Genomic DNA, 25768 nt, shown 5'->3' on the forward strand with positions numbered 1-25768 from the left:
GCTGAATCAAAATTAGGTGAAGAAGAGCAACTAGTGAACATGGTAAGGAAAATGTTCACCAAGCTCAAGAAAAGCTTCACCAATGTGGCATGAAGAAGACGTCCAAATCAGTATCCAACAACCCAAAGGCAAACATCACATGGTATGGTTGCAACAAAAAGGGACACTTCAAACACGAATGCCCAAATGAAGACCAAATCAAAAGGAAGCAGAAGAAAGCACTAAGGCTGCGTTTGGTAGCCTGTAATCTACCTTGTAATGTAATCCAGATTACATTACAAAGTCGATTATTTTGTTTGGTTTGATTTAAAACTTGTAATGTAATGTAATCTGGATTACAAAAGGTAGTGAAGATTTGTAATCTGGATTACAAATCAAATGCTATGTAATCTGATTACATTACGAGGTCATTATTTCACCAAAGTTTAAATGCCGAATATATCCCTAGTCTGTTGTCGGTCGCCGGCCGCCGGTCACCGGCCGTCGGCCGCCGGTCACCGGCCGTCGGCCGCCGGTCGCCGGTCGCCGGTCACCGGCCGTCGGCCGCCGGTCGCCGACCGCAGATAGAGGTCACCGGATATTTTTGTCATTTTATAATAATATGAATTACATTCCTTATAAAAAATAATGGACACCAAACAAAAGAATGTAATCACCTTTGTAATCAAAGATTACATACATTACATTACCAAACGTAGTAATGTAATCAAGATTACATTACATTACATTACAAATTTGATTACATTACAAGCTAGATTACATTACACCCAACCAAACGTAGCCTTAAGGTGACCTGGGATGAATCTTCTTCAGACGGATCAGGAGCAAACGAACCGAAGCAAGCAAGCTACCTCGCATTGATGGAAACTGGAGGAGAAACAGATCAAGACGACGAGTCTGAAAATGAGTCGAGTTACGAATCTTCATCCGGGTCAGACCGACCTGAGGTAAATTCCTTTATAAGTGTAAATTCGTTCAAAATAATTGTCTGTCTAAATAAAAAATTAGATAAAACCGAGGAACACGCTAAACAACTCCTAAAGGAAAATAATCTCCTTAAGGAACAACTGAACATGAGCTCAGTGACTAGCCAAGTTCAAAACAAAGATTCAACTCAAGTTGTAAAACTTGAGGAAGAAAACTCTATCCTGAAAGTCAAGTCAACGAGTTCAAAGGCTAGTTGGAAAAGTTTACCTTAGGAATCAAGTACCTAAAGATGATGCTTGGATCCCAAAGAGTGGTGTACAATAAATCCGAACTTAGATACAAACCCAACATAAAATATAAATCACTCTTAAATTTAACTCAAAATACAAAATCAACTAAGGTTTGGGTTTCGAAAGTGTAGTTAACCACGCAAGTAGAAATCAATCAATACTATATACCAAAAGATAAAATTCATTACATAAATAAAATTAAATCAAATTACTCTCCCTTAATTTCTAAAATTAAAGCTCCAAAATTAAGTACAAATCCAAATAATAAAATTCAATTAAATAAACCCAACTTAAATAAATACAATCTAAACACAAGCTATAACCAAGTATACTACAACTATAAAACAAATCAACACAAAACCAAAACTTAAACATAAACGTTCAATAATTCAGAGGGAGGCTCCAAACTAGCTGGTACCTTCAAAATCAATAACTTACCCAAGAGGGTAATTAGGACTAGTATAAATAGGGATAAAAGTTTAACTTGATAAACGGTACTGGTGAAGTTTTGGATGATAATAGGTTAGGGAAACTCTGCTTATGCATGTCTAGGAAGATATGACTTCGACCTGGTGCATTTGGTTTAGTGGAACTAACAGAATCTACCCCTTACGAATCCTAACTGGTTAGACTAAAGTTTTGTTATTAAGTTCAGCGAATAGGACTATTTGAAAATTTTTGAAGGTATGGTTACTCTAATAATGTCTAGGTGACTCACCACAACTTAGAAATTTATCCGAGAAATGTCTATTTGTTGAACCCAAAGTTAAACTCGAATTTAACACAAAGTTAAACTCAACCTTAAAATTCAACTTACCTCATCTCACAAACTTATAGGATTCTCTGATTAAAAATATAGATCGGGTGAGATGACTAAGGATCTTAATTCAAAATTAAAAATTTAGAACCTAAACTTTAAAATAAATTAATTAAATTAATATACAAAAAGTAAATAAAAAATAAAATAAAATAAATTAAATTTAAATTTAAATTAAATGAATTAATATTAAATTAAATTAAATTAAATTAATATAAAATAAATTTAAAAATTAAAAATTAAATTAAATTAAAAAATAAAATAAAATAAATTAAAATAAAAATTAAATTTAAAACTTAACCTAAAACTAATTTAAAACTTCAAAGTAAAATTAACTTTAAACTTAGCCTAAAACCACTTTAAACTTAACCTAAAAGGCTAAACTAGGCTAAACTAAATCTAGTATTGCCCACCACCAATGTAAAGGCTAAACTAGAGATTGATCTAGCCTTTGCAGACCAGAAAATCTCATCCCTTTAGAGGAAAGAGAAGAGAAATTATACACATGTGAGAGAAAGAAAAGAGAGTAATGATTGAGCAATGATTCAAAGTTAAAATGAGAAGATTAGTTTAATTAAGTGTGCTCTTTAGTAAATATTAAAGTATAAGGTCAATTTATAAATCTAAGTATGTTCTTTGGTAAATTGCCACATCAACTTTGTTTGGTGAGGAAGCACAGAAATTTAAAGAAATCAAATTATAGATTAAAATGAGAATTGGTAAAATGGAACATGGTAAATTAAAGGTAGTCAATCATATTAATTTTTGAAAGTTTCGGAAACAATTCTTCGTTTATTAAATTTTGACGAATGAATCAATTCCATGAATAAATTTTTTTCATAGACGATTGATCAAAAATATTAAAGATGTTGTAAAAATATTAGATTGATCAATTTTACTATCAGTGTTTTTCAATTTATTTTGATGGAGAAAACTTTTGTCGGATCATGTTTATCACCCTTTATTAATTGGCGCAAGTTTGGATAACGGATGACAGCTTAAAAAATAAAAATAAAAATAAAATTATAATTCTTCATTTTCTTAATTATGCAGCTTAGAATGACAAGGTCAAACTTCATTTTTATTGGTGAGTTCAAAGGTTACATAGTAAGATCATTTAATATGGAAATCAAAGTTTAGTCTTCAGAGACAATGTTGGTGCTGTTGGCGCCCCGCCTTGTGGCTGTTGCTGCTTTGCGTCCTTGTCGTCGACCTCCTCCATCAGGTTGTGCACTTCTTGTGTGAACTTGTCCATGGCAGGGGCCAGTAAACACACTGGGACGACGATTCCCTCCTCCCCCTTTCTGTTTTTCATAGATGCGTAGAAGCTTACCACTCCGGGAATGGCTCCGACTCCGCCCTTCGCCGGGCCTCCATATGCCGCCTTCCCCCACCCGAAATCAACGTCCCTGAATCCCATCCGAGTCACGTCGGAGACCACGTACGACCGCACCACGGTTAAGTGCGGTCGCCCGCGCAGCACCATCAGGTCCACCAGCGACCTCATGTACTCATCGCTCACCGCAGACTTGGCCTTCTTTACCAGTTCCAGCGCGTACCCGATGGGGTAGCTGGACAGCTTCCCCGCCGTGGACACCGCCACCGCGAAGGCGAAGGCGTTCCCGTAGTACCCTGCCGGGAGGCCCAGGCCGGATTTGTCGCGAGCGTTCACGGCAAAGATGATCCGGACCTCCTCCTCGGGGCTGGCTCCGATGGCGATGGTGCGGCACTTCCAGAGGAAGGCGGTGAGGATCTCGAAGGTGGAGCTGTTCCAGAGGTGCTCCGGAACGCGGCGCCGGAGGGCGGCCACCTCGGCCTTGCCGAAGAAGAAAGAACGGTGTACCATGTCGTCGAATGAGACGATGGTGCCGGGGACGTCTTCATACTCTCGGTGGACGCAGGTGACTCGGGGAGGGTGTCGCGCCTCCAATAGCTCACGCGACCAGACCGGAGCTAAGGAAGGGCTGGCCGCCCCTCGAGCCAGCTCCGCCACGGCGTTCATGAACTGAACGATGCCGGAACCGTCGGACATGGTGTGGTTGAAGCGGAGCGCGAAGACGAATCCGCCGCACAGCAACCGAGTCACCTGAATCAACAGCAACGGGCAATGGAGGATGCCATCCGATCCAGGGACGTTCCAAAGGAGCTCCTCCAAACCGGGGAACAACGGCTGCAGGGCGTCGCCGAACTGATCGAGACGGACGTCAGCGTCGGCCTCGATGAACAACACGCCCTCCCCGGTGCACTCCACCACCAGCTTCCTTCCCTCCGTCTCCCTGAGCCGGCCGGCGAAGGGGTAGTAGAAGACGAGAGCCCTTGCCAAGGCTTCCCGGATCACCATGCAAGGGTCTTGCCCTGCCATGGATGGGTGGTCATGGTAGAATTGGATGACCGGGACGTGGAAGCGCAGCCCATCCTGGTCGTCCACGTCGGAGAGGCGCTTGAACTCGCGAGGGGTGGCCTCTGCAGGCGCCACCAGAACGGCCTCTCGCCGGCGAACGGTGAAGGTGAGGGAGGAGGAGGATGCCATGGCAGTAGAAACAAGTTACTCTGCTCTACGATCTGGCCTTTGAAACAAGAATTAATGCTCTGTGTTTAGAGCATCTGTGCATCTACTGTTAACGCTACATCGTATTCATACCTACGTGGAGGCATTATGCAGATGAATATTATCAAGCCCACTGTGGCAACGGTCGTCGAAAGACCTATGACTCTCGCCCTCGTCTCCGTCAACAAGTCCCTAAGGAAAAAAAAAACAAAAAAAACAACATTTCGTTGGTAGGTTAATTCATTATTTATTTTTTCAAAATTTATTAAAGAGATCATCTTGACCGCAAGGAGGAGGCTAGGTGCCAGAAACGTCTGTCTGAATTTTGCAAAAAGTCCAGATGTTTTTTTATTTACACTGTGTAGTGAGGGATTAATTTTAAAACTAACTAATTGAATTTCAAAAAAAAAAATAATAATTATTATGGTAAATCAGAAAATATTTATGGAGACTCATTCAAATGATCAACACTCTTAAGTTTATTTTGACCGGACGGAAAATGCAGTTTTATCTTTACATTTTACAATAAGTTATTTTCATGATTGATCTTAAAATCACGCGAGAACTTTACTATTGCGTCAAAACTCTTCTTCATTTTATGATCTAATCCTAATATAATTTCTCATCCTCTTTGTCAAAGAAGACAAAATCTATATTATTATAGGGGAAGGTGTTAGTTAGTGTCGGACCTGAGATTTTAAGATTTGAGGCGAGCACAAAATATGATCCCCTCAAAGCTTAATATTCATATTTTTTTATCAATATAAATATAATAATATTTGTAACAGGAAATCTAGAAATAACATGTAGACAAACTATATCATCAAAAATAATGTCGTAAGTAAATACTAAAAAAATAAAAAAAATCTAAACAAAATATAAAATTCATGTTTTAATCAATACATAGTCACTTGAATATTATTTGTCGCGCATTTTTTGAATTAAAAGTATTGATTAAATTTACATAATCAACTTTCTCAATAATTATTTTCTAAACAGATAATATAGCTAACTCATTTAGTCTTTCTTACAACATAATTGATCGAAGATAAATTTTAATTAACTTTAACTTGAAAAAACTCCTTTCGTTAGACACAACTATAATTGGTATAATTAGCAAAACTCGATAAGCGATGTAGCCATTTGGATAACAACCGTCGATTATTTTCAAATAATTCAGCACGCCAATCGCTCTTTTTGCTTCTCCAGGTAATGACTGTCTTAATAACTTTATTTCTAGAAATAGATCTGATTCATCAATATTGGAACACCCATCATGTGTTAATGAATTTAAAGATTGACACATGAGCTCAAGAGACCATCATCATCAATAGATTACAACTTCTCCGAACTAAATTAAAATCCAAAGGTTTTTTTGTACTTTTGAAATTGCTCAAACCAAATTTGAAGTGAAGAAAGAGCTTGATCAATTATAAATATGAAGTAATTAACTCAAAAAGATTTTTTAGGAGATTGAGGTACTTTTTCACTGTTGATCTCATCAAATTGTCTTTTTCTTTAAATGATGCGCTTTTATCAAAAAATAGGTTCAATTCCTATTTCACTTACAATATGTTCAACTACAACCAAGATTTGATCAAATCTAGATTTTCTGAACTCTTAGAGAAAAGAAATAAGCTCCTCTCTCTATTCAGCATGTGAATATTTGATTAATTTGTTGATTTCTTCTCTCTTATTTTTTTTTGAATATGTCAATTTTTTTTACATAATCACATTTAAAAGGAAGATAGACTATTTTTTAGGATACAAATTAAGATATGACTTATTTATCAACTATTACTTATGGACTTCTTAAAAATAGGCTCATGAACATATCAAACTAATAAGTTTTTTAAAAAAAATTTGTGCCCCAAATTTTTTTAGGCATGAGGCACTTGTCTCACTTGTTACACTATAAGTCCGATCCTAATGTTAGGGCAATCGACCTCCAAACTTTAGATGATAATATATTTAGTAGAGTCTGATTGGTCAAGTAATTTGGTTAAAATTGACAAAGTTAATGAGATTATCCAAGCAAGTCAAAATTGACTAGATGCTTAAAAATGAGTTGGTTAGAAATCCAAGCAGATCAATATTGATCAAATGATTGACAAATAGATGAGAAGTTCTAGCAAATCATGAGTGATCATATACTTGGCAAGGGAAAAAACCAAAAAAATTAAGGTTAATCAAATGTGAAAAGTCCAAGTAACTATAGGATGATCAAATGTTTGCAAGTCAAGGCAGATCAAAGATGATTAGATATTTAGTAGAGAAAAGTCTAAATAATTCAAGGTTGACCAAATATTTGGTAAGAGAAAAATCCACATAAATTAAGGTTGATCAGATAATTGGCAAAGAAAAAAAATCCTCGGAGAATAAACCCTGGGTAGTGAGAGGTTGGGTCAACTAAAACAAGGTTTTCGATCGATCGGACCAACGTATTTAGTCAGACAAATATAGTGGTACTGATATTATTTTGCATTACTACTTCTATCCATAATCGAATCCAAGCAAGAACTGTCTTGGGCTATAGCCCACTTTTCTAGATCCATCTCTGGTTGCCTCCATCGACCGATCACCACCTGCCGAGGGAGAAGTAGAAGGGGAAAAAAAAGAAAAAACAACAAAAGTTTCTAGAGGCTTGCTCGGCCACCCACAGTTCGCAATTTCATAGTCCACCCAACCCTACGACTTTGACTGTTTGACTTTGAATTTCATGTCAGCCAGTCTTCACTATTTTGACCCACTTTTAAGGGGGTCCATCTTTATCACCGTATCACAAGCCTTCCCTGTTAGTACCCCGAGGTAATTTTGATGTGGTCAACCGAATTAGAGTTAGGTTTTATTATGTTTTGATGCCCTGTGTCTGAGTGTGTAGGAACTTAGGAGCACAGAAAATCGAGCGAAAGACACAGCTAGCGAGAAGGATGTCATGAGAGAGAGTCGATGGGCTCGGTGTGTCCGAGGGACAAGGCGCTGCGGAAGAGTACGCTGGCAGATGAGAAGCAAGTGTGCAGCTTTCCGAGGAATGAGAAGCCGAAAAATGGGTTCGGGTGAGCCTATTTCGGATGACCAAAATCATCTAAGCGAACGGAACCGGAGCAAGAGTCCAAACCAAAAAGTCAACTGAGAAGTTGACTTAGGTCCAGACGCCCAGACCTGGTCAGGCGCTCGGATCAACTGGGCACCCCCGGGGCGCCTTGCCCAGCGGGGGTCGAATCACAACGGTCTGGGTGCCCGAAATAGAAAGTTTATCAAAACTCAACGTGTCGCGATCCGTTGCGACCTAGATAAAATTTTATCCATGTCCAAGCTCCTGGAACCCTTCCAGGCATCCCGATCAGGGCTATAAATACAACCCTGATCCCAGTAGGTTAGAATTGCTTGTACATAAGTTTCTTTAAGTGTTATACTACTTTGTGTGCTTCCAATGCTAGTAAGAGGTTTCTCCGCCTACAATGAAAGGAGAATTTGTTTAGTGCTTCAAAGTCTTGGATTAATAACATTCTCGGTTGTAACCAAGTAAAATCGGTAGCCTCTTTATTTTTTTTAGTGTATAAATTCTTTGTATACAAATATCTTATTATTTCAAAAGATCGAGAAAGGTTCTATTTGTTGGTGCAACCTTGGGTCAAGGTTGACCTGATTGACTCGACTCTAGTTGACCTGACTCGAGTTGTATTTTGATGTTTGATGAGAATAGAAAAGTTGTATCTTGATGTTTGACAAGAATACAAACTTGGGAGATTGTGGGTGCAACCTTCGGTCAAGGTTGACCCGACTTGAGTAGACTTGGCACGGAAAAGTCCAAGCAGGGAGCTTGGCACGGGGAAAAGTCCAAGTATGGAAACTTGGCACGGAAAAGTCCAAGCAGGGAGTTTGGTACGGGAAAAGTCCAAGTATGGAGACTTGGCACGGAAAAGTCCAAGCAGGGAGCTTGGCACGGAAGAAGTCCAAGTATGGAAGCTTGGCATGGGAAGTCGGAGAGGGCTCGGCAGCTCGTTCTCCGGACTAGGTCACAGAAGGCTCGGGAGCTCGTTCTCTGGACCAGACGAAGTCGGAGAGGGCTCGGCAGCTCGTTCTCCGGACTAGGTCAGAGAGGGCTCGGTAGCTCGTTCTCTAGACCGGGAAGGCTTTAGGATTTAGGGCTGGGAAGCTCTAAGGCATTGGATCGGTCTGGTAACCGATCAGTAACCAAACAGTGGTTCGCTGTAGATTATCTGATCGGTCCACAGACCGATCAGAAAATGATCAGGAAGTTACTGATCGTTGCCTGATCGGTCCACAGACCGATCAGGCTTTAAAGCCAACCCTCATAGAGATGGCTGACCGGTCTGGGGACCGATCAGCCTAGGGCCTGATCGGTCCATAGACCGATCAGATGGCTCCTAGATCGATCAGGGTGGAGCCTGATCGGTCCAGGCCTAGTCGTTGCGACACAACGGCTAGATTTCTGTGTTGCTCTTTGTCTTCTTCTCAGGTGCAGCAGGTGCAGGATATATATCGAGGTCGAGGGCCTCTACAGGAACAGTTCTTGCTCTTCCTCCTTACTGCGATTTAAGCTTTGCTGAGCTCCTCTTTGCTGAAGCTTCGTGTGAGCTTCCCTCGACTGGTTGATCAGCTGCTGTTGGCATCATCCGTGAAGTTGCTACTTCATCAACGGACTCCAGTCGACGAGAAGAAGGCAAACAAACTTGGTAGAGTGTATTTACATTCATATTATCCATTGTTTCTTGCTTTATTTCTTGTACTCCTTTATTGCTATTGCAAAAGAGATTGTGGCGAGGTTTCTCCACCTAGAAGGAGTTCTTATTAGCCGGTTTTCCGGGGTCTCATCCACCGACGGATTGATAGGATTCGTCCACCTTACAGACACGCCGAGGAGTAGGAGTATCATCTCCGAACCTCGTTATATCGTTGCGTTTGAGGTTTGCCCTTTTCCATTATCGTTTCTACGTTTATTTCTGCTGCGCTAACCTAAATTGTAGGAAGAAACAAAAATTTGGGGTCAGCTATTCACACCCCCCCTCTCTAGCCATCCGAAGGTCCTAACAAGTGGTATCAGAGCAAGGTTGCTCTTCGACGGATTAACACCCGGGGGAGCACAAGCTAGAGAATGGATAGACTTGGAGAAGACATCACGATTCCACCCTTCTACGATCGCGACGACTTCGCGTATTGGAAGGTAAGAATGAAGTATTTTCTTATGACTAACCTAGTAAATTGGAATTGTGTACAAGTAGGTTTTATTCCTCCGGTGGATAAAGAAGGAGAACCTCTTGAGAAGAAGAAGTGGACGAAGGAACAAATCCACCGATCCATGATCCACGACGAGGTAACGAAAATCTTTGAATTTTCATTACCTAATGATGTCTTGCATAAGATAGGTGGATACAACGATGCCAAGGAGTTGTGGAACAACTTGGCTAAGTTCCATGAGGTGAGCTCCAATTCAAGTCATGAATGTTGGAGGATCTTGCGGCCGGCTTGAAGGGGGGTTGGATAGATGGCACCCCCAAATCCTCGCTTCCTACGTATTCATTAGTGCGCAAGCGGAAATACAAATACTAAAACAATGAATACGAAAGCTAAAGACAAAGAAAAGAACTAGCAAACCAATACACGTCAATGTAACGTGGTTCGGAGATGATGCTCCTACTCCACGGCTGTCCGTAAGGTGGACGATCCCGATCCTTCGGTGGATTAGCCCCTGGAAACTCCGGCTATCTCAAGTCGCTCCTTGTGGGTGGAGAAACCTCACCACAACACACCAAGACCTCTTGGATTCCACAAACACTTGAGAACTCTTGTGACTACTAATTAGACTTTAACCAAGTCTAATTTCGTCAGGTTGACCGGCCATCCCAAGCTCCTTCTTATAGAGCTTGGACAAATCCTTTCTGTAGTTTCACAACGGATCCAGGACTCCAGCCATCACCTGGATCTCTTGTAGATAGTGTCCTCGAGATGGTACTGACCGTGTCGGTGATCCAACAGATCGATGTATGGTCGACTTGCAAGCTTCTGTGCTCACCACCAGTCGACTGGTTCCAGTACCAGTCGACTGGTACAACCCTAAACTTAGGGTTTCCCATCCCGAGTACATTTCACTCGCACTCGGACCCTCACGACTCACTTGACTCTTCTTTGTAGCCTTGACCTCTTGCCTTCAAGCCTACTTCCTTTGGCTCTCGTCCCTCGGATGCATCCAAGCCCGCGGCTCGTCCCAATGCCATCCTTGGCGTATGCCTCGAAGTCGCTTCCCTCGGCCCTTGTCCTTGCTGCCTTGTCCACGGTCCCTCGGATGCTCCATCCTTCACCGGACCCGAAGCCGTCAACCTGAGTCACATGTGTCACCTGCAGTCCTGCACAACTCAAGTACACATATTAAATAACAAGGGTAAACCTAACTTAAACCCTTTGCTCAAACACCAAAACACATGGTCCCACGAACCATTGGGATTGCTCCAACAATGAAGAGGAGTCAAGTGAGCCAAGTAGATCACATCATGGAGGTATGGAATTAGAAGTTGAGGGCTACTCAACATCTAAGGAAGAAGAGGAGGAGAGTTCTTCTTCAAGACTGGAGCAAGAAGAAGAGGCCTCTACCTCCGGAAGGGATGAAGGAGAGAGCTTATATCCATCCTCAACCCTAGGTAATTCAAGCAACTTAATTTCAAGTAAATTACATATAATGTACTTTGAGTGTAGGGAATATGGGCATTACAAAAGTAAATGTCCAAAGAGGATTAGGAAAACTCCATCGGCACCAAAAGTCAAGGAAGCCGGAGTCCCGTTACGCAAGGGCAAGGAGCACGTGGTGTGCTTCCAATGCAAGCAAAGGGGACATTATAGGAGTCAATGTCCGAGGGGGAGGCAACCTCACAAGGACAAGGGACCAAGCACATCTATGGGGGGAGCTAAGGCAAACCCTAAGGTACCCTTTAAGGCATATCCTTGCAATTCTAATAAGACACATACTAGTAGCTTTATTACATTTGTCAATAATGATAAGCATGATAACTATAGAAACCGATACATGTGCTTAGGTGCCAAACATGTTAGTCTAAATAAGGATAATACTAGAAGTACCAACCCTAGAATTAATTCATCTAAGGTTAAGGAAAACCTAGATAGGAATCCCAAAACAACTAGACATATGCCTAGGAATACCTCAAAGAAAAATGACAAATTAAAACTTGAGGTATTAGAGAAGGAAAATCAAGTCTTAAGGTCAAGACTTGACACTTTAGAAAAGGCCCTTAAGAATTTGGAGAAGTCAACTCTAGGGTCTAAGGGTCAAAAACAAAAGCCCAAGGACATGAGAGGTTTGAGTCACAAACCTAAGTCTCAAGTGGTCAAGCCCACTTATCATAATGTTCCATTCGATTATGGAACAAGACCTAGGGCTAGGAAGACCATCACCAAGGTCACAAGGGGAGTCACCCCTAGAGTTGATCTTGATGAGTCCCAAATGACCAAGGCTTTAAAGCCTAGGAGGGTCATTAGGAGGGTTGCTAGGGAAGTCATCCCTAGTGAATATTTAGTGAACCCAATGAGCTCAAATAGGTTTTGGGTTCCTAGGAGCGTGATTCCATCACGCTAGATGGGTTAGGGTGTGCCAACCTTAATTGAATAGGTAGTTAACCTAATCATGGCAAAATGTGGCATTTTAGGAATTTTCAAGGTGTAATCAAGCCTTGAAAATGAAATTTAAAATTTTACTCATTCCTAAGGTGATTAGGATGTGCCAACCACACTTGAGGAATTTTCTAGAGTCAATCTAATTGGCACATAGTGATCTAAAAACCTTTAGTATATGATTTTAGATCTATTACACTTAGGAATATAGAAGTTATGGCAAAATGATCAAAATTATCAAAAATGACAACTAAAGCTAGAATTAGGTATTTTCTATACCTTTATATGTTATTTGCCATATATTGTTTGCCATATTCCATGTCATGACATCATATCTAATTTACTATCATTTGAAATGTCATGATAATGCTTAGGTTAGTTATATGTCATGCCTTATTTAAGTTTCATACTTTATGCCATGACATCGTGACATTGGCACATGTTTCCACTTATGATATTATTTTATGCCATGTCATCATCTCTTGCATATATGATCAATTAAATTGATTTAAGGATAAAAACATAATTTAATATGGAGATCAAATTATTGTTTAGAAAATGCATGAGAACTTAGCTTAAGATGACCTAAACCCATATCTCACATCAAAATTGACTTGGATGTGTTTGATACACCTTAGATGTGTGTGAGATATTAGGATTATGAGTTAGGATCAAGGTGCATAGTTCTTGTACCTAGATGAGCCTAATTCGAAATTGAGGATCATAGGGAAAGCTTGCGTACAAGTCATGTACACTTAGCCCTAAGATTGTGGTCCTAAATTAAATGGTTTAAAATCATTTCAAAATTGATTTGAAAAACCTTGATGAAGCTTTTCTAATGATAGCATTCATCATTGATCAAGTTGACACAAAGATGGATTAACCTTGAGCTATTTCAAAGTCTTTCGAACTTTGTATCAAGATTTAAAAATGGAAGTTATTTTCATAGAAAACTATTTTTCCATGATAATATATGTTATGAAGAATGTATCCTAAAAATTTTACAATTTTTGAAATTTTCTGTGATTTTTAGGGTTTTCAATTTCGGAGAAAATTAGAAATCCTATCGAGATTTGTGGATCGATCGGAGGATCCTGATCGGTCCGAGGTCTGGATCGGTCGGACCGATCCAAAGAAATGGATCGGTCGGTGACCGATCGGTGAGTCGATCGTGCAGTAGCAGGTCGAACGTGCAAATGTTGATTTTCGATTGTTGTCTGAAATTTCAGCCTTGGAAGTTGGTTTTTGATTTCTAAAGGTTGAAACTCTCCAAGACATTGTTGGTGCAATGGTCAAGGGGAGTTGACCTTTAGGGAGAGTTTTACCTATTGGTCAAGAGGAGTTGACTTTTAGGGGGAGTTTTTACTCGATTTCTGAGGATGAGTGATATGGGATTATCACTAAGTTGATTATTGTCTTTAGTATCAAGGGGGAAATTAAGGGTTTCAATGAAAGGTATGAGACTTTCATTAGGAAGAAACTCTTAACCTTGATTTACTCTTTTTGATGTGTGTCAAAAAGGAGGAGAAATGTCTAGAGAATGTTCAAGGAAGAACATTGGAGTTTGGGGAGAATGTTCAAGGAAGAACATTGATTGGAGAACTATTGGAAAACCTAAGTTAGGTTATCGGGTTAACCTAACTTGATTATGGTTTTTGTCAAACATCAAAAAGGGGGAGATTGTTGGTGCAACCTTGGGTCAAGGTTGACCTGGTTGACTCGACTCGAGTTGACCTGACTCGAGTTGTATTTGATGTTTGATGAGAATAGAAAAGTTGTATCTTGATGTTTGACAAGAATACAAACTTGGGAGATTGTGGGTGCAACCTTCGGTCAAGGTTGACCCGACTTGAGTAGACTTGGCACGGAAAAGTCCAAGCAGGGAGCTTGGCACGGGGAAAAGTCCAAGTATGGAGACTTGGCACGGAAAAGTCCAAGCAGGGAGCTTGACACGGGGAAAAGTCCAAGTATGGAGACTTGCACGGAAAAGTCCAAGCAGGGAGCTTGGCACGGGAGAAGTCCAAGTATGGAAGCTTGGCATGGGAAGTCGGAGAGGGCTCGGTAGCTCGTTCTCCGGACTAGGTCAGAGAGGGCTCGGGAGCTCGTTCTCTGGACCAGACGAAGTCGGAGAGGGCTCGACAGCTCGTTCTCCGGACTAGGTCAGAGAGGGCTCGGTAGCTCGTTCTCTAGACCGGGAAGGCTTTAGGATTTAGGGCTGGGAAGCTCTAAGGCATTGGATCGGTCTGGTAACCGATCAGTAATCAAACAGTGGTTCGCTGTAGGTTATCTGATCGGTCCACAGACCGATCATAAAATGATCAGGAAGCTACTGATCGTTGCCTGATCGGTCCACAGACCGATCAGGCTTTAAAGCCAACCCTCATAGAGATGGCTGACCGGTCTGGGGACTGATCAGCCTAGGGCCTGATCGGTCCACATACCGATCAGATGGCTTCCAGACCGATCAAGGTGGAGCCTGATCGGTCCAGGCCTAGCCGTTGCGACACAACGGCTAGATTTCTGTGTTGCTCTTTGTCTTCTTCACAGGTGCAGCAGGTGCAGGATATATATCGAGGTCGAGGGCCTCTACAGGAACAGTTCTTGCTCTTCCTCCTTACTGCGATTTGAGCTTTGCTGAGCTCCTCTTTGCTGAAGCTTCGTGTGAGCTTCCCTCGACTGGTTGATCAGCTGCTGTTGGCATCATCCGTGAAGTTGCTGCTTCATCAACGGACTCCAGTCAACGAGAAGAAGGCAAGATAACTTGGTAGAGTGTATTTACATTCATATTATCCATTGTTTCTTGCTTTATTTCTTGTACTCCTTTATTGCTGTTGCAAAAGAGATTGTGGCGAGGTTTCTCCACCTAGAAGGAGTTCTTATTAGCCGGTTTTTCGGGGTCTCATCCACCGATGGATAGATAGGATTCGTCCACCTTACGAACACGCCGAGGAGTAGGAGTATCATCTCCAAACCTCGTTATATCGTTGCGTTTGAGGTTTGCCCTTTTCCATTATCGTTTCTACGTTTATTTCTGCTGCGCTAACCTAAATTGTAGGAAGAAACGAAAATTTAGGGTCGGCTATTCACACCCCCCCTCTCTAGCCATCCGAAGGTCCTAACACTATTTCCTTTTTAAAGGGTAATTCACCCCTCTTGCCGGTCGCATGAGTCCTATCAAGAGGTATTAGAGTCAAGCTCGCTTCAGAAGGACTAACCGCCATTCAAAACAAAAAAAATGGCTGGATCCAGCATTTACCCATCGAAATTTGAAGGAGACTTTGCAACATGAAAGAAGTGCATAGAGGTCTTTTTCAAAATCGACTTCGAAATTCTTTTAATTATAAAATACGATTTTTTAGCACCTACGGATCAGCACAGAGCCGAGAAAAAAAAGTACACATGGACGAAAAAGGAGCAAGCTGACTCCGTGGCTAATGGAAAAGTAGAGTTCCATCTGCTTAGAGTTTTTTCGCCCCAGGAGGTCAGCCGGATCGAAATCTATGACTCTACCAAAGATCTCTTGGAGAAACTTCTGGAGCTCCATGAAGGTATTTCGGAAGCCAAATCGGCAAAGCGGGACATCCTCCAAAGCTAACTGATGAACCTTCGGATGAACAAGGGAGAGAAGGTAGCCCAACTCCATGCAAGGATCAAAGACCTGATCACCCAACTCAACAACCTCGGAGAAAAGATAACAAATCGTGACTCCTTAAGGTACACACTTAACTCTTTTCCGAGAACTCAAGAGTGGCCAGCCTTAATAGATGCTTACTACATCTCTAAGGACCTTGAGATATGTACTCTTGAAAACTTATTTGTGTTGGTGCAAGTTGCACTAACAGTCTGATTTGGATGTATGACAAATAGGCTAAAGCTAGATGAGTTGTTTATCTAACGCTTCTGTTGGACCCTATGGTTGTTTTGATGTGATCAACTAAGTTAGATTAGGTCCTGTTTGATTTTAATCCCTGTGTCTAAGTGTGCCAGAGCTTAGGAGCGCAGGAAGTCGAGCAGAAGACGCAGCTAGGGAGAAGGATGACACAGGAAGGGAGCCGACGAGCTCGGTGCGTCTGAAGAAATCAAGCAGACTTTCCAGTTATTATTAGACTTGGACACAAGGGCCACGTTAGAGAGCTAGGATGGGAACTACTGCTTTTCAAGAGCTTGTCCACTTCAGCTCAGATGATCTTATTTTGTTCGGCCGTGAAGTTCCGCTTCTTCTGCTTGACCGGCCAGGAATCAAGCAGGAGGTGTAGCTTGTGCTCAACTACCTCAGGTTTGACTCCCGGTAGCTCATCAGGGGACCAGGAGAAGATGCCCCTATTGCATGTCAGACATTTGACCAGATCTATCTTGATCTCAATCGGCAGATTACCTGATATGCAGGTGATGCTCTCTGGACGCTCTGGATAGATCTAGACCTCCTCCCGAGGGATAAGTTCCTCTGCTATAAGTAGAAGCTCGTCTTGGATGACGTGGATTCCGCCATCCTGGGTTCTTTGAGCCTTCCGGGACTCTACTTTCACCATGTCAATATAACACCTGCAAGAAACCAGTTGCTCGCCTCTGACTTCCCCAACCTGGACTCCCACCGGGAATTTAATCTTCTGATGGAAGGTGGAGACTGTCGCCTGGAACTCGTGCAATGTTTGTCTTCCCAGGATGACGTAATAAGAGGATGGTGAATCCACCACAATGAAAGTACTTCTCTGCATCCTCACTAGGGGCTCACTACTTAGAGATATGGCTAACTTGATTTGGCCCATTGGACTTACCTCATTGCCGGTGAACCCGTACAATGAAGTGGCTACGGTCTAGAGCTCATTAGCATCGATTTGCTTGCCCTCAAACACATTCTTAAATAGCACGTTGACAGAGCTTCCGGTTTCAACGAAAACTCGGGACATACGACTGTTGACTATGATGACTTTGATTATTAGGGCATCATCGTGCGGGAGCTCCAAGCATGTATCTCTAAGTGGCGTTTATGAGATTTCCGAGCCCTAGCGGAATCTCCATCCGTGGGTCCTTTGAAGATCATGTCGATCTCTTGGATAGCCGCATTTCCCCTGTTGTCCTCCTCCGGGGATTCCCCCGAATCCTTGCCTCGGCCTAGCTGCTGGCTTCCCTGACCTGTATTTTTGGGCAGGGATTTACCTGACTGACTTGTTGCAGTAGGCTGGCTAGCCAACAGCCTCTGAAGCTTAGGCGCGGTCTTAGGTGAAGACAGGCCCAGTTCAGCTACGTGCTAAGAGTCATGAGCGAACTGGATGCAATCCGTCGTGGCATGGGTGTGAGACCTATGGTAAGTGCAATAGCGAGGCCCCCACTGACCGGGTCTTGAGGCTTGGACAACTTCTACCCGTTGAGCCATCCTGTAGTCCTGATCGGGCAGGAATCCTGGTCGAGCATCCTTGGAGCGGGGAAAAGGCTAAGCTGGAGGTTGGGGCGGCCTTCTCTTTGGCTTGTTGGCTGGAGCAGGCACCTTGCCCACCTTCCGCCGAGCCGCCTGAGCCTCTTCTACATTGATATAGTTAGCTGCCCTTCCCATCATCTCATCAAAGTTCCGTACGGGCTCTCGGATGAGAGCCCGGAAGAACACCCCCTCCACCAGACCATGAGAGAAGGGGCTCATCAATATCTCTGAGATAGAGGACAGGACGTCCTGGCTACCTGATTGAAGCATTTGATATAGCTTCTCAAGGGCTCAGCGGACCCTTGCTTGAGGGCAAAGAGACAATGGTCTGTCTTCTGATACTTCCTGCTACTAGTGAAATGGCGCAGGAAAGTGATCTTGAAGTCTTGGAAATAGGTGATGGATCCATTCGACAATCTATCGAACCATTTCTGTGCTAAGCCGGATAGAGTGTTTAAGAACACTCAGCACTTAATGACATTGCTGTATTGGTGCAGCAGTGCAACATTATGAAATTTTCAGAGGTGACCCTCCGGGTCCTTGCTACCATCATACTCCCCAATAGCTAGGGGCTTGTACCCTTTCAATAACTTCTCCTCGAGCACCCTTAGAGAGAAGGACACCTGCTCCTCAGGAAACTCCCTGGGCTCCTCCCAGAGAACTATGACCTTCCACTTCTTTGAGTCTCTAGGCGGGGAACTCTCAGCTATAGAGGCCTGCCGTTGCTCTTTCTTATTATAATAGGCTGGGCAGGGATCCTGATAGAAAACTTGAGAGAAATTCTCAGGCTATTTTCTTTTAGATCCCCTATCTGAGACACGAGTCGGGTCTTTGGAAACTACGGACATTTTGTGTGGGTGTGAAACAGTGGTCTATTTTTCGGAAGTCGCTCGCCTCTTGGCCTCCTTGAACAGTTTGTACTCCCCTGTTGTCATGGTGACGTTGATTCTTCTAGTTTCCTCCATCTTTATGCTCAAGAACAGAAGAAGGAAGTTCCCACAGACGGTACCAAATTGATCCAGTCCAAAATCTAAGTCCGACAAAGGCCGGCTGAAGTGTCGTCGGCGTTGACGGAGAGGCGACTCGGAGACACCTGGCATATGTGCACTGGAAAACATACCCCCACGTGGAACTAAAATAGGGCGATGACATAACCGGCGGTACTTAGGCTCTGCGCACACTTAAAAAAGTACATGAAACGTTAGAGACCAAACACCAGGGAAAAAGTCCTTGACACATGCCCTCCGACGCTTAAATCAGGTACTTTTCCCCAAAGAAATAATGTACGAAGGAAAAAGAACTGTAGAAGATAAGTGCTAGTGTTCGCGTACCTGCTCAAGGGAGAGGACCTCCCTTTTTATATGACCATGCATACCTCTGGAGCCTGACCAATATCAGAGAATGTCTGGTGTCAAGGCCTGTCGGGTGATGGAGGACATGTGGTGCCCTCTTATGGATTGAGAGAAGGTTCTATTCATAGATGATAGCAACCCATTGGAATATTTTCCTACATATGACGATTATTCCTTGACAGGCGGTTACGATTCCCTGACCCTGTTGTCGCTTAGTGCCTTCTGTCTCGCCAGGGTTTAGCTACGAGCCATTCAGGTTGACCGTTATGGTGTGGCACCTGGCCCGAGTCTTGATGAGAAAGACGAGCTGCGACGAGGGTCTCATCTTTCACACTTGGAGTATTGAAGGGCTAATCGGGAGTTGTCTTGCTGAAAGTACCAGGCCTATCTATGCATATCAGGTTGAGGAAACCAGACTAGTCGGGTAAGATTAGGCCTTACTCCAAGCCACGTCTCATGTCTCTGATCTGACTCCTAACCTGTCAGTACCCGACCGGGAATTATGCGGCTGATGACATCAAGCGGCCTAACTCCTTTCCCCTAACTACTAACTGCTGCGTCCCCTTGACTCATGGCTATCACGTCCCCTTGACTTCTGACTGTCACGTCTCCTTGACTTCTGACTACCACGTTTCCTTGACTTCTGACTGCCTGGCCTTATCGGACCCCACCTTTATGCACCGTATCACTATTCATTATAATGCTCAAGAAGTCTTTTAAGTTGTGTTTGTGTGATCTGGGAAGTATCATGAGGAGTGTTGCGACATTGAGGGCTTTAGACCATAAACATGAGTTTGTTTCTTTATTAAAGCTTTAATCTTTAATTTATTATTTGTGCTTGTACCTTAGTAAAGTGTAAGTGGTTTTTCAAAAAGTGTCTGAAAAAGAGAAGAATATAGTGGACTCATGCTAAATACATAGACCTTGGATTAGCACACTAGGGGTACGAATCAAGTAAAATCTTTGTATCATTTGTCATTTCTTCAAGTTCTTTTATGTTTCGTTACTACAAGCACTTTGCTAGAAATAATGAAGAAAAAACATGAGCGTTATTCTCCCCCCTTTAGCGCACTTCTCGATGTTAACAGTATTGCACTAGTGTGATGTTCAGTTACTGCAACCACTGTTACTGCACGTAGTACAACTCAAACTATTTGAATGCATGATATATGCATGGATCAAGTGAGGATGTGGATGAGAAGAGAATCACTGCAACTGCAAGGAGGTTGCTGTGAACTAAGAAGGGTTCAATCTCATAATAGTTCTTTCGATAATAAAAATGAAGAACAAGACTTGCTGTGAACATTGGCGGAGCTAACCCAGTGATCTACCTTGGCCGTGGGCTACATCGACACTGTCACCCGGGCTACTCCCTCCTCCTCTTGCGTTTTCTTTCTTGTTGGCATATAAACTTATTTTAAAGATAAATTGACTTCTTCTAATGCAAGAACAATGATAAGAACAACTTGACTTCATGTGACTTTTTGTCAACTAAGAAAAGTTCAATTATCCTACTAAGTTCAATGAAACTCTTTATGACAAGAGTCGTTAGTATAGAAAAGAACAAAATCTAATTGTCTTATGTTTAATGGTGTGATGTAATTGTAGAAGAATGTAGAAGTATGAATCTAAGTGTATAAATAGGGACCTTGTATGATGATGAAGCATGTAGTAAATATTTCTCTTCATAGAGTTTTTCTCTTATCCTCATACTTTGTTACAAAGTCTCTCCTACATTCTTGTTTCCTCATCTTAGTTCCACCAAAAATTTCAACAAATCTGGCATCAGAGCCATATACACCAATGTCTTCGGCGAGCTCCCTTCAAGTGCCAAAGTTAACCAAAGACAACTATAGAATGCGGAGTATACAAATGGAGGCTCTATTAGGTTCCCTTGATGTATGGGACCTTGTGGAGACCGGCTATGCTATAGCCGAAACAAGCGAAGGGAATGAGCAAGCTCTTAAGGCGATGAAGAAAAGAGAGAAGAAGGCTTTATTCACTATCTATCAAGGTGTAGATGAAGCCGCTTTTGAGTTGATTGCTCTAGCAATAACTGTTAGAGTGTATACTAAAAGCCTAGTTTTTTGTAAACATTTATTTTTGAAATAAAGAATCACATTGATCAAATGTCTACATTTATATGTTAAGTGTAGTTGTTCAATTAATTTATATTGTAGTTAACATGGTATGTGGTGTCACACACAGAAGATCATGCTATCAGTTCCTTATAAATTATAAACAATAGCTCACGACCGAGATGGAAAGGAACAAACCATCAAAACAATCGTAGTGTAATTAGGTATTAATTTATCTTAACTATATAATTATACTAGTATACTTAGAGTGTATTGAGTAGGATCATTTGAGGTAGTTCTTTTTATACTGAATAAATAAAAGAACAAGACCTCGGTTATTATGGAAGTGTGTGCTCTTAATCCTAATATAATGACAAGCACATATATTTAATATTTATTTCTTTAATTTATCAATGGGTGAGATTTAGTTCGATAAATCAAAAGGCCCGATAAGTTGAAAAATGATATTACTTATAGTGTGTGTTGTTGATTATAGAAAGAAACTGTGTCCTAATAATCTAGGTTGATAATATCCCCAAGAGGATCTCATAAGGATTGTCATGTAAACCCTACAGGTGGACTTAGTCCGACATGACTATAAGGTTGAGTGGTACTACTCTTGGAGCTAGATATTAATTAAGTGAGTTGTCAGTGACTCATTTAATTAATGAACATTCGATATTTTAAACACAGGGAGACTAACACACTTATGATAAGAAGGAGCCCAAAATGTAATTTGGGATTGGTGCGGTAGTTCAATAATAATTCTTTAGTGGTATGAATTATTATTGATGAAATTAAGGTGGGCGTTCGGGGCGAATACGGGAAGCTAAATTTCATCGGGAGACCAAAACCAATTCCTCCTTGTTGGTGCAACCTTAGGTCAAGGTTGACCTGGTTGACCTGACTCGAGTTGACCTGACTCGAGTTGTATTTTGATGTTTGACTTAGGAAGATTGTCGGTGCAACCTTAGGTCAAGGTTGACCTAGTTGAGTTGCATGTTGATGTTTGACACTCGTGGAAGAGTTGTATTCTTGATATGGGACAAGAATAGATGTTTGGGAGATTATTGGGGCAACCGTAGGTCAAGGTTGACCTGGTTGACCTGATTCGGGAAAAAGTCCAAGTATGGAGACTTGGCAACGGAAAAGTCCAAGCAGGGAGCTTGGCACTAGAAAAGTCCAAGTATGGAGACTTGGCACGGGAAAGTCCTAACTGGGATGTTAGGCAGTTGAAAAGTCCTGGTGAGTGAATCCAGGCAGTGGGAAAGTCCTAACTGGGATGTTAGGCAGTGTGGAAAGTCCTGGTGAGTGAAGCCAGGCAGTGAGAAAGTCCTAACTGGGATGTTAGGCAGTTGGAAAGTCCTGGTGAGTGAAGTCAGGCAGTGAGAAAGTCCTAACTGGGATGTTAGGCAGTGTGGAAAGTCCTGGTGAGTGAAGCCGGGCAAGGGAAAAATCCAGATGGATCAAGGGTGATCGGACATCTGGTGTGGAGAAGTCTAAGTGAGTCAAAAGGATTGACCGGACAATTAGCGAGAAGTGCTAGCAGGTCAAGGGAGTGACCGGATGCTAGGAATGATGTACCAACAGGTCAAGGTTGACCGAATGTTGGTGTGGAAGCCTTAGGTCTAGGGCTGAGAAGTTTGGATCGGTCTGGTGACCGATCCGGTGATCTGCGTTTGCCACGATCGGTGCGTGACCGATCGAATCATATCGATGGCTCATCGATTGTAATCTGATCGGTGCGAGACCGATCGAGGCAACGCAACCTCGCGAAGAAAGCCGTGGATCGGTCACCGATCCACGCATGGCTGATCGGTCGGCAAGACCGATCGGCATCGCTGATCGGCGTGGACCGATCGGGGCTTCGATCGCGACACCGATCGGTGCGGGGACCGATCGGTAACAAATGAAGCTTCATGCGCTTGGGCTGATCGGTCTGCGGACCGATCGGGGTTTCTAGCCGTTCGACGCAACGGCTAGTTTCTTCATTGTCTTCTTCGCAGGTATAGGGCTGCTGCTGCACTGTTACTTCTTCCTCTTCTCTTCTGCTACAGAGCTGCTTTCCGGTGCTTGAGCTTTGTTGAGCTCTTCTTTGCAAGCTTCGCGTGAGCTTCTCGATGGGATATCCTGCTGTTGTAGGTGTTAGGAGCTGCTGCTTCAACGAAATCCAGTCGGCGAGGAGGCAAGAAAACCTGTGTTTTTACATTCATTGTTCTTGTCTTCTTGTATTTCTTGTTGTATTCCTTTCTTGCTGTTGCAAGAATATTGTGGCGAGGTTTCTCTACCCACAAGGAGTATATTGTATTAGCCGGTTCTCCGGGGACTCATCCACCGACGGATTGACTGGACTCGTCCACCTTACGGACACGCCGAGGAGTAGGAGCCCTAATCTCCGAACCTCGTTACATCGACGCGTTGAGGTTTGATCTTCTTGTTTTTGTTTCCTTGTTTGTTTTTCCGCTGCGCTAACGAATTGTAGGAAGAAAAACGAGAAATTGGGGTCGGCTATTCACACCCCCCTCTCTAGCCGAGTACGAACGATCCTAACAAGTGGTATCAGAGCGAGGTCGCTCTTCATCGGATCAACACCCGTGGGAGCAAAGCTAGAGAATGGATCTCTATGGAGAAGACGTCACCATTCCACCCTTCTACGAATGCGGCGACTTCGCGTATTGGAAGGTAAGGATGAAGTACTTTCTTATGACTAACATAATGAATTGGTTTTGTGTACAAGAAGGCTTTTCTCCTCCGGTGGATAGGGAAGGAAAACCTCTTAAGAAGAAAGAGTGGACCAGAGAACAAATTCACAAATCCGAAATCAACGAAGAGGTAACGAAAACAATTGAATTTTCATTACCTACTAATATTTTGTGTAAGATAGGTAAATACAACAATGCCAAGGAGTTGTGGGATAACTTGGCCAAGTACCATGAGGAGAGCTCCACTTCAAGCCATGAAGAGGAGCATAGTGAGTCAAGTAGCTCACATCATGGAGGGAGCGAATTGGGAGTTGAGGGCTACTCAACATCCAAGGAAGAAGAGGAGGAGAGTTCCTCTTGCTCAAGTTCGGAGCAAGAAGAAGAAGTTTTCACCTCCGGAAGGGTTGAAGAAGAAAGCTCATCTCCACCCTCAACCCTAGGTAACTCAAGCAATTTAAGTTCAATTAAATTACACATTATGTGCTTTGAGTGTAGGGAACATGGACATTACAAGAGTAAGTGTCCAAAGAGGGTAAGAAAGACTCCACCGGCGCCAAAGGTCAAGGAAGCCGGAGTCCCGAAACGCAAGGGCAAGGAGCACATCGTGTGCTTCCAATGCAAGCAAAGGGGACACTATAGGAGCCATTGTCCGAGGGGGAGGCAACCTCACAAGGGCAAGAGACCGGGCACAACGATAGGGGGAGCTAAGGCAAACCCTAAGGTAACCTCTAAGGTTCATTATTGCAATTCTAATAAAACTCATGCTAGTAGTTTTGTTGCAATTGTTAATAATGATAAGCATGTTAACTTTAGGAACCAATACATGTGCTTAGGAGCTAAACATGTTAGCCTAGGTAAGGATAACACTAGAAATATCAACCCTAGGATTAACGCTTCTAAAGTTAAGGAAAACCTAGGTAGAAATCCCAAGAAGACTAGACACATGCCTAGGAATATCTCAAGAGAAAATGACAAATTAAAACTTGAGGTATTAGAGAGAGAAAATCAAGTCTTGAGGTCAAGACTTGATAATTTAGAAAAGGCTCTTAAAAACATGGAGAAGTCATCTCTAGGGTTTAAGAGTCAAAAACTCAAGTCCAAGGACAAGAAAGGTTTGGGTCACAAACCTAAGTCCCAAATGGTCAAGCCCACTTACCACAATGTTCCATTCGATTATGGAACAAAACCTAGGGCTAGGAAGACCATTACCAAGGTTACAAGAGGAGTCACCCCTATAGTTGACCTTGACGAGACCCAAATGACCAAGGCTTCAAAGCCTAAGAGGGTCATTAGGAGGGTTGCTAGGGAAGTCATCCCTAGTGAATATTTAGTGAACCCAATGAGCTCAAATAGGTATTGGGTTCCTAGGAGCATCTTCTCTACCCCATAAATGGGTTAGAGAGTGTCAACTCCAATAAGAAGGATAGTTAACCCAACTTTGAGGAAATTGACACTCAAGGAGCATTTTCAAGGTTTTTGGGAACCTTTGAAAATGAAATGGAATAATCTTTATCATTCACTCCTTGGAAGAGTAAAGTGTGCCAAAGTGAGAATATATTAATCTTACTTTAATTTGACACAATTTGGAAAAACCTAGAGAAATATCAAATTGGGATTTTGATATTCTCTTAGGTAATCAAGGCAATCCGGGCCTTAACTTAGAAGTGCTACTCTTGTAGAATTTTTAAATGGTATAAATCAAACAAGAGATCAAGAAATGTCAATTTGGGTTTTGACATTTTCTTGGAGCACTTTGGGCAATCTAGGATTAGAATTTAAGTTAGCTAAGTGATTAAGGATACTTAGATAGGTAATCTAGGTATTTTATTTGTGTTAACTTACCATGGTTGTTTGCCATATGCCATGTCATGACATCATATTTAATTTATGATCATTTGAAATGCCATGATAATGCTTAGGTTATTATATGTCATGTGTTAGTTTAGTTTCAAACTTTATGCCATGACATCATGACATTGGCACATGTTTTCATT

At 42.3% G+C, this 25768-nt stretch overlaps 1 protein-coding gene across 1 annotated transcript; it reads right to left on the reverse strand.

Annotated features, from left to right (window-relative positions):
* Positions 1-3082: 3082 nt before the first annotated feature.
* On the reverse strand, positions 3083-4585 carry LOC121977755 (benzyl alcohol O-benzoyltransferase-like). The gene has a single exon (XM_042530188.1). It carries the CDS (start codon positions 4562-4564, stop codon positions 3164-3166), a length of 1401 nt encoding a protein of 466 aa, XP_042386122.1. The 5' UTR covers positions 4565-4585; the 3' UTR covers positions 3083-3163.
* Between the last annotated feature and the right edge of the window lie 21183 nt (positions 4586-25768).

Source organism: Zingiber officinale, chromosome 4B (genome assembly GCF_018446385.1).
Source record: "Zingiber officinale cultivar Zhangliang chromosome 4B, Zo_v1.1, whole genome shotgun sequence".
Classification (NCBI taxonomy): Eukaryota; Viridiplantae; Streptophyta; class Magnoliopsida; order Zingiberales; family Zingiberaceae; genus Zingiber; species Zingiber officinale.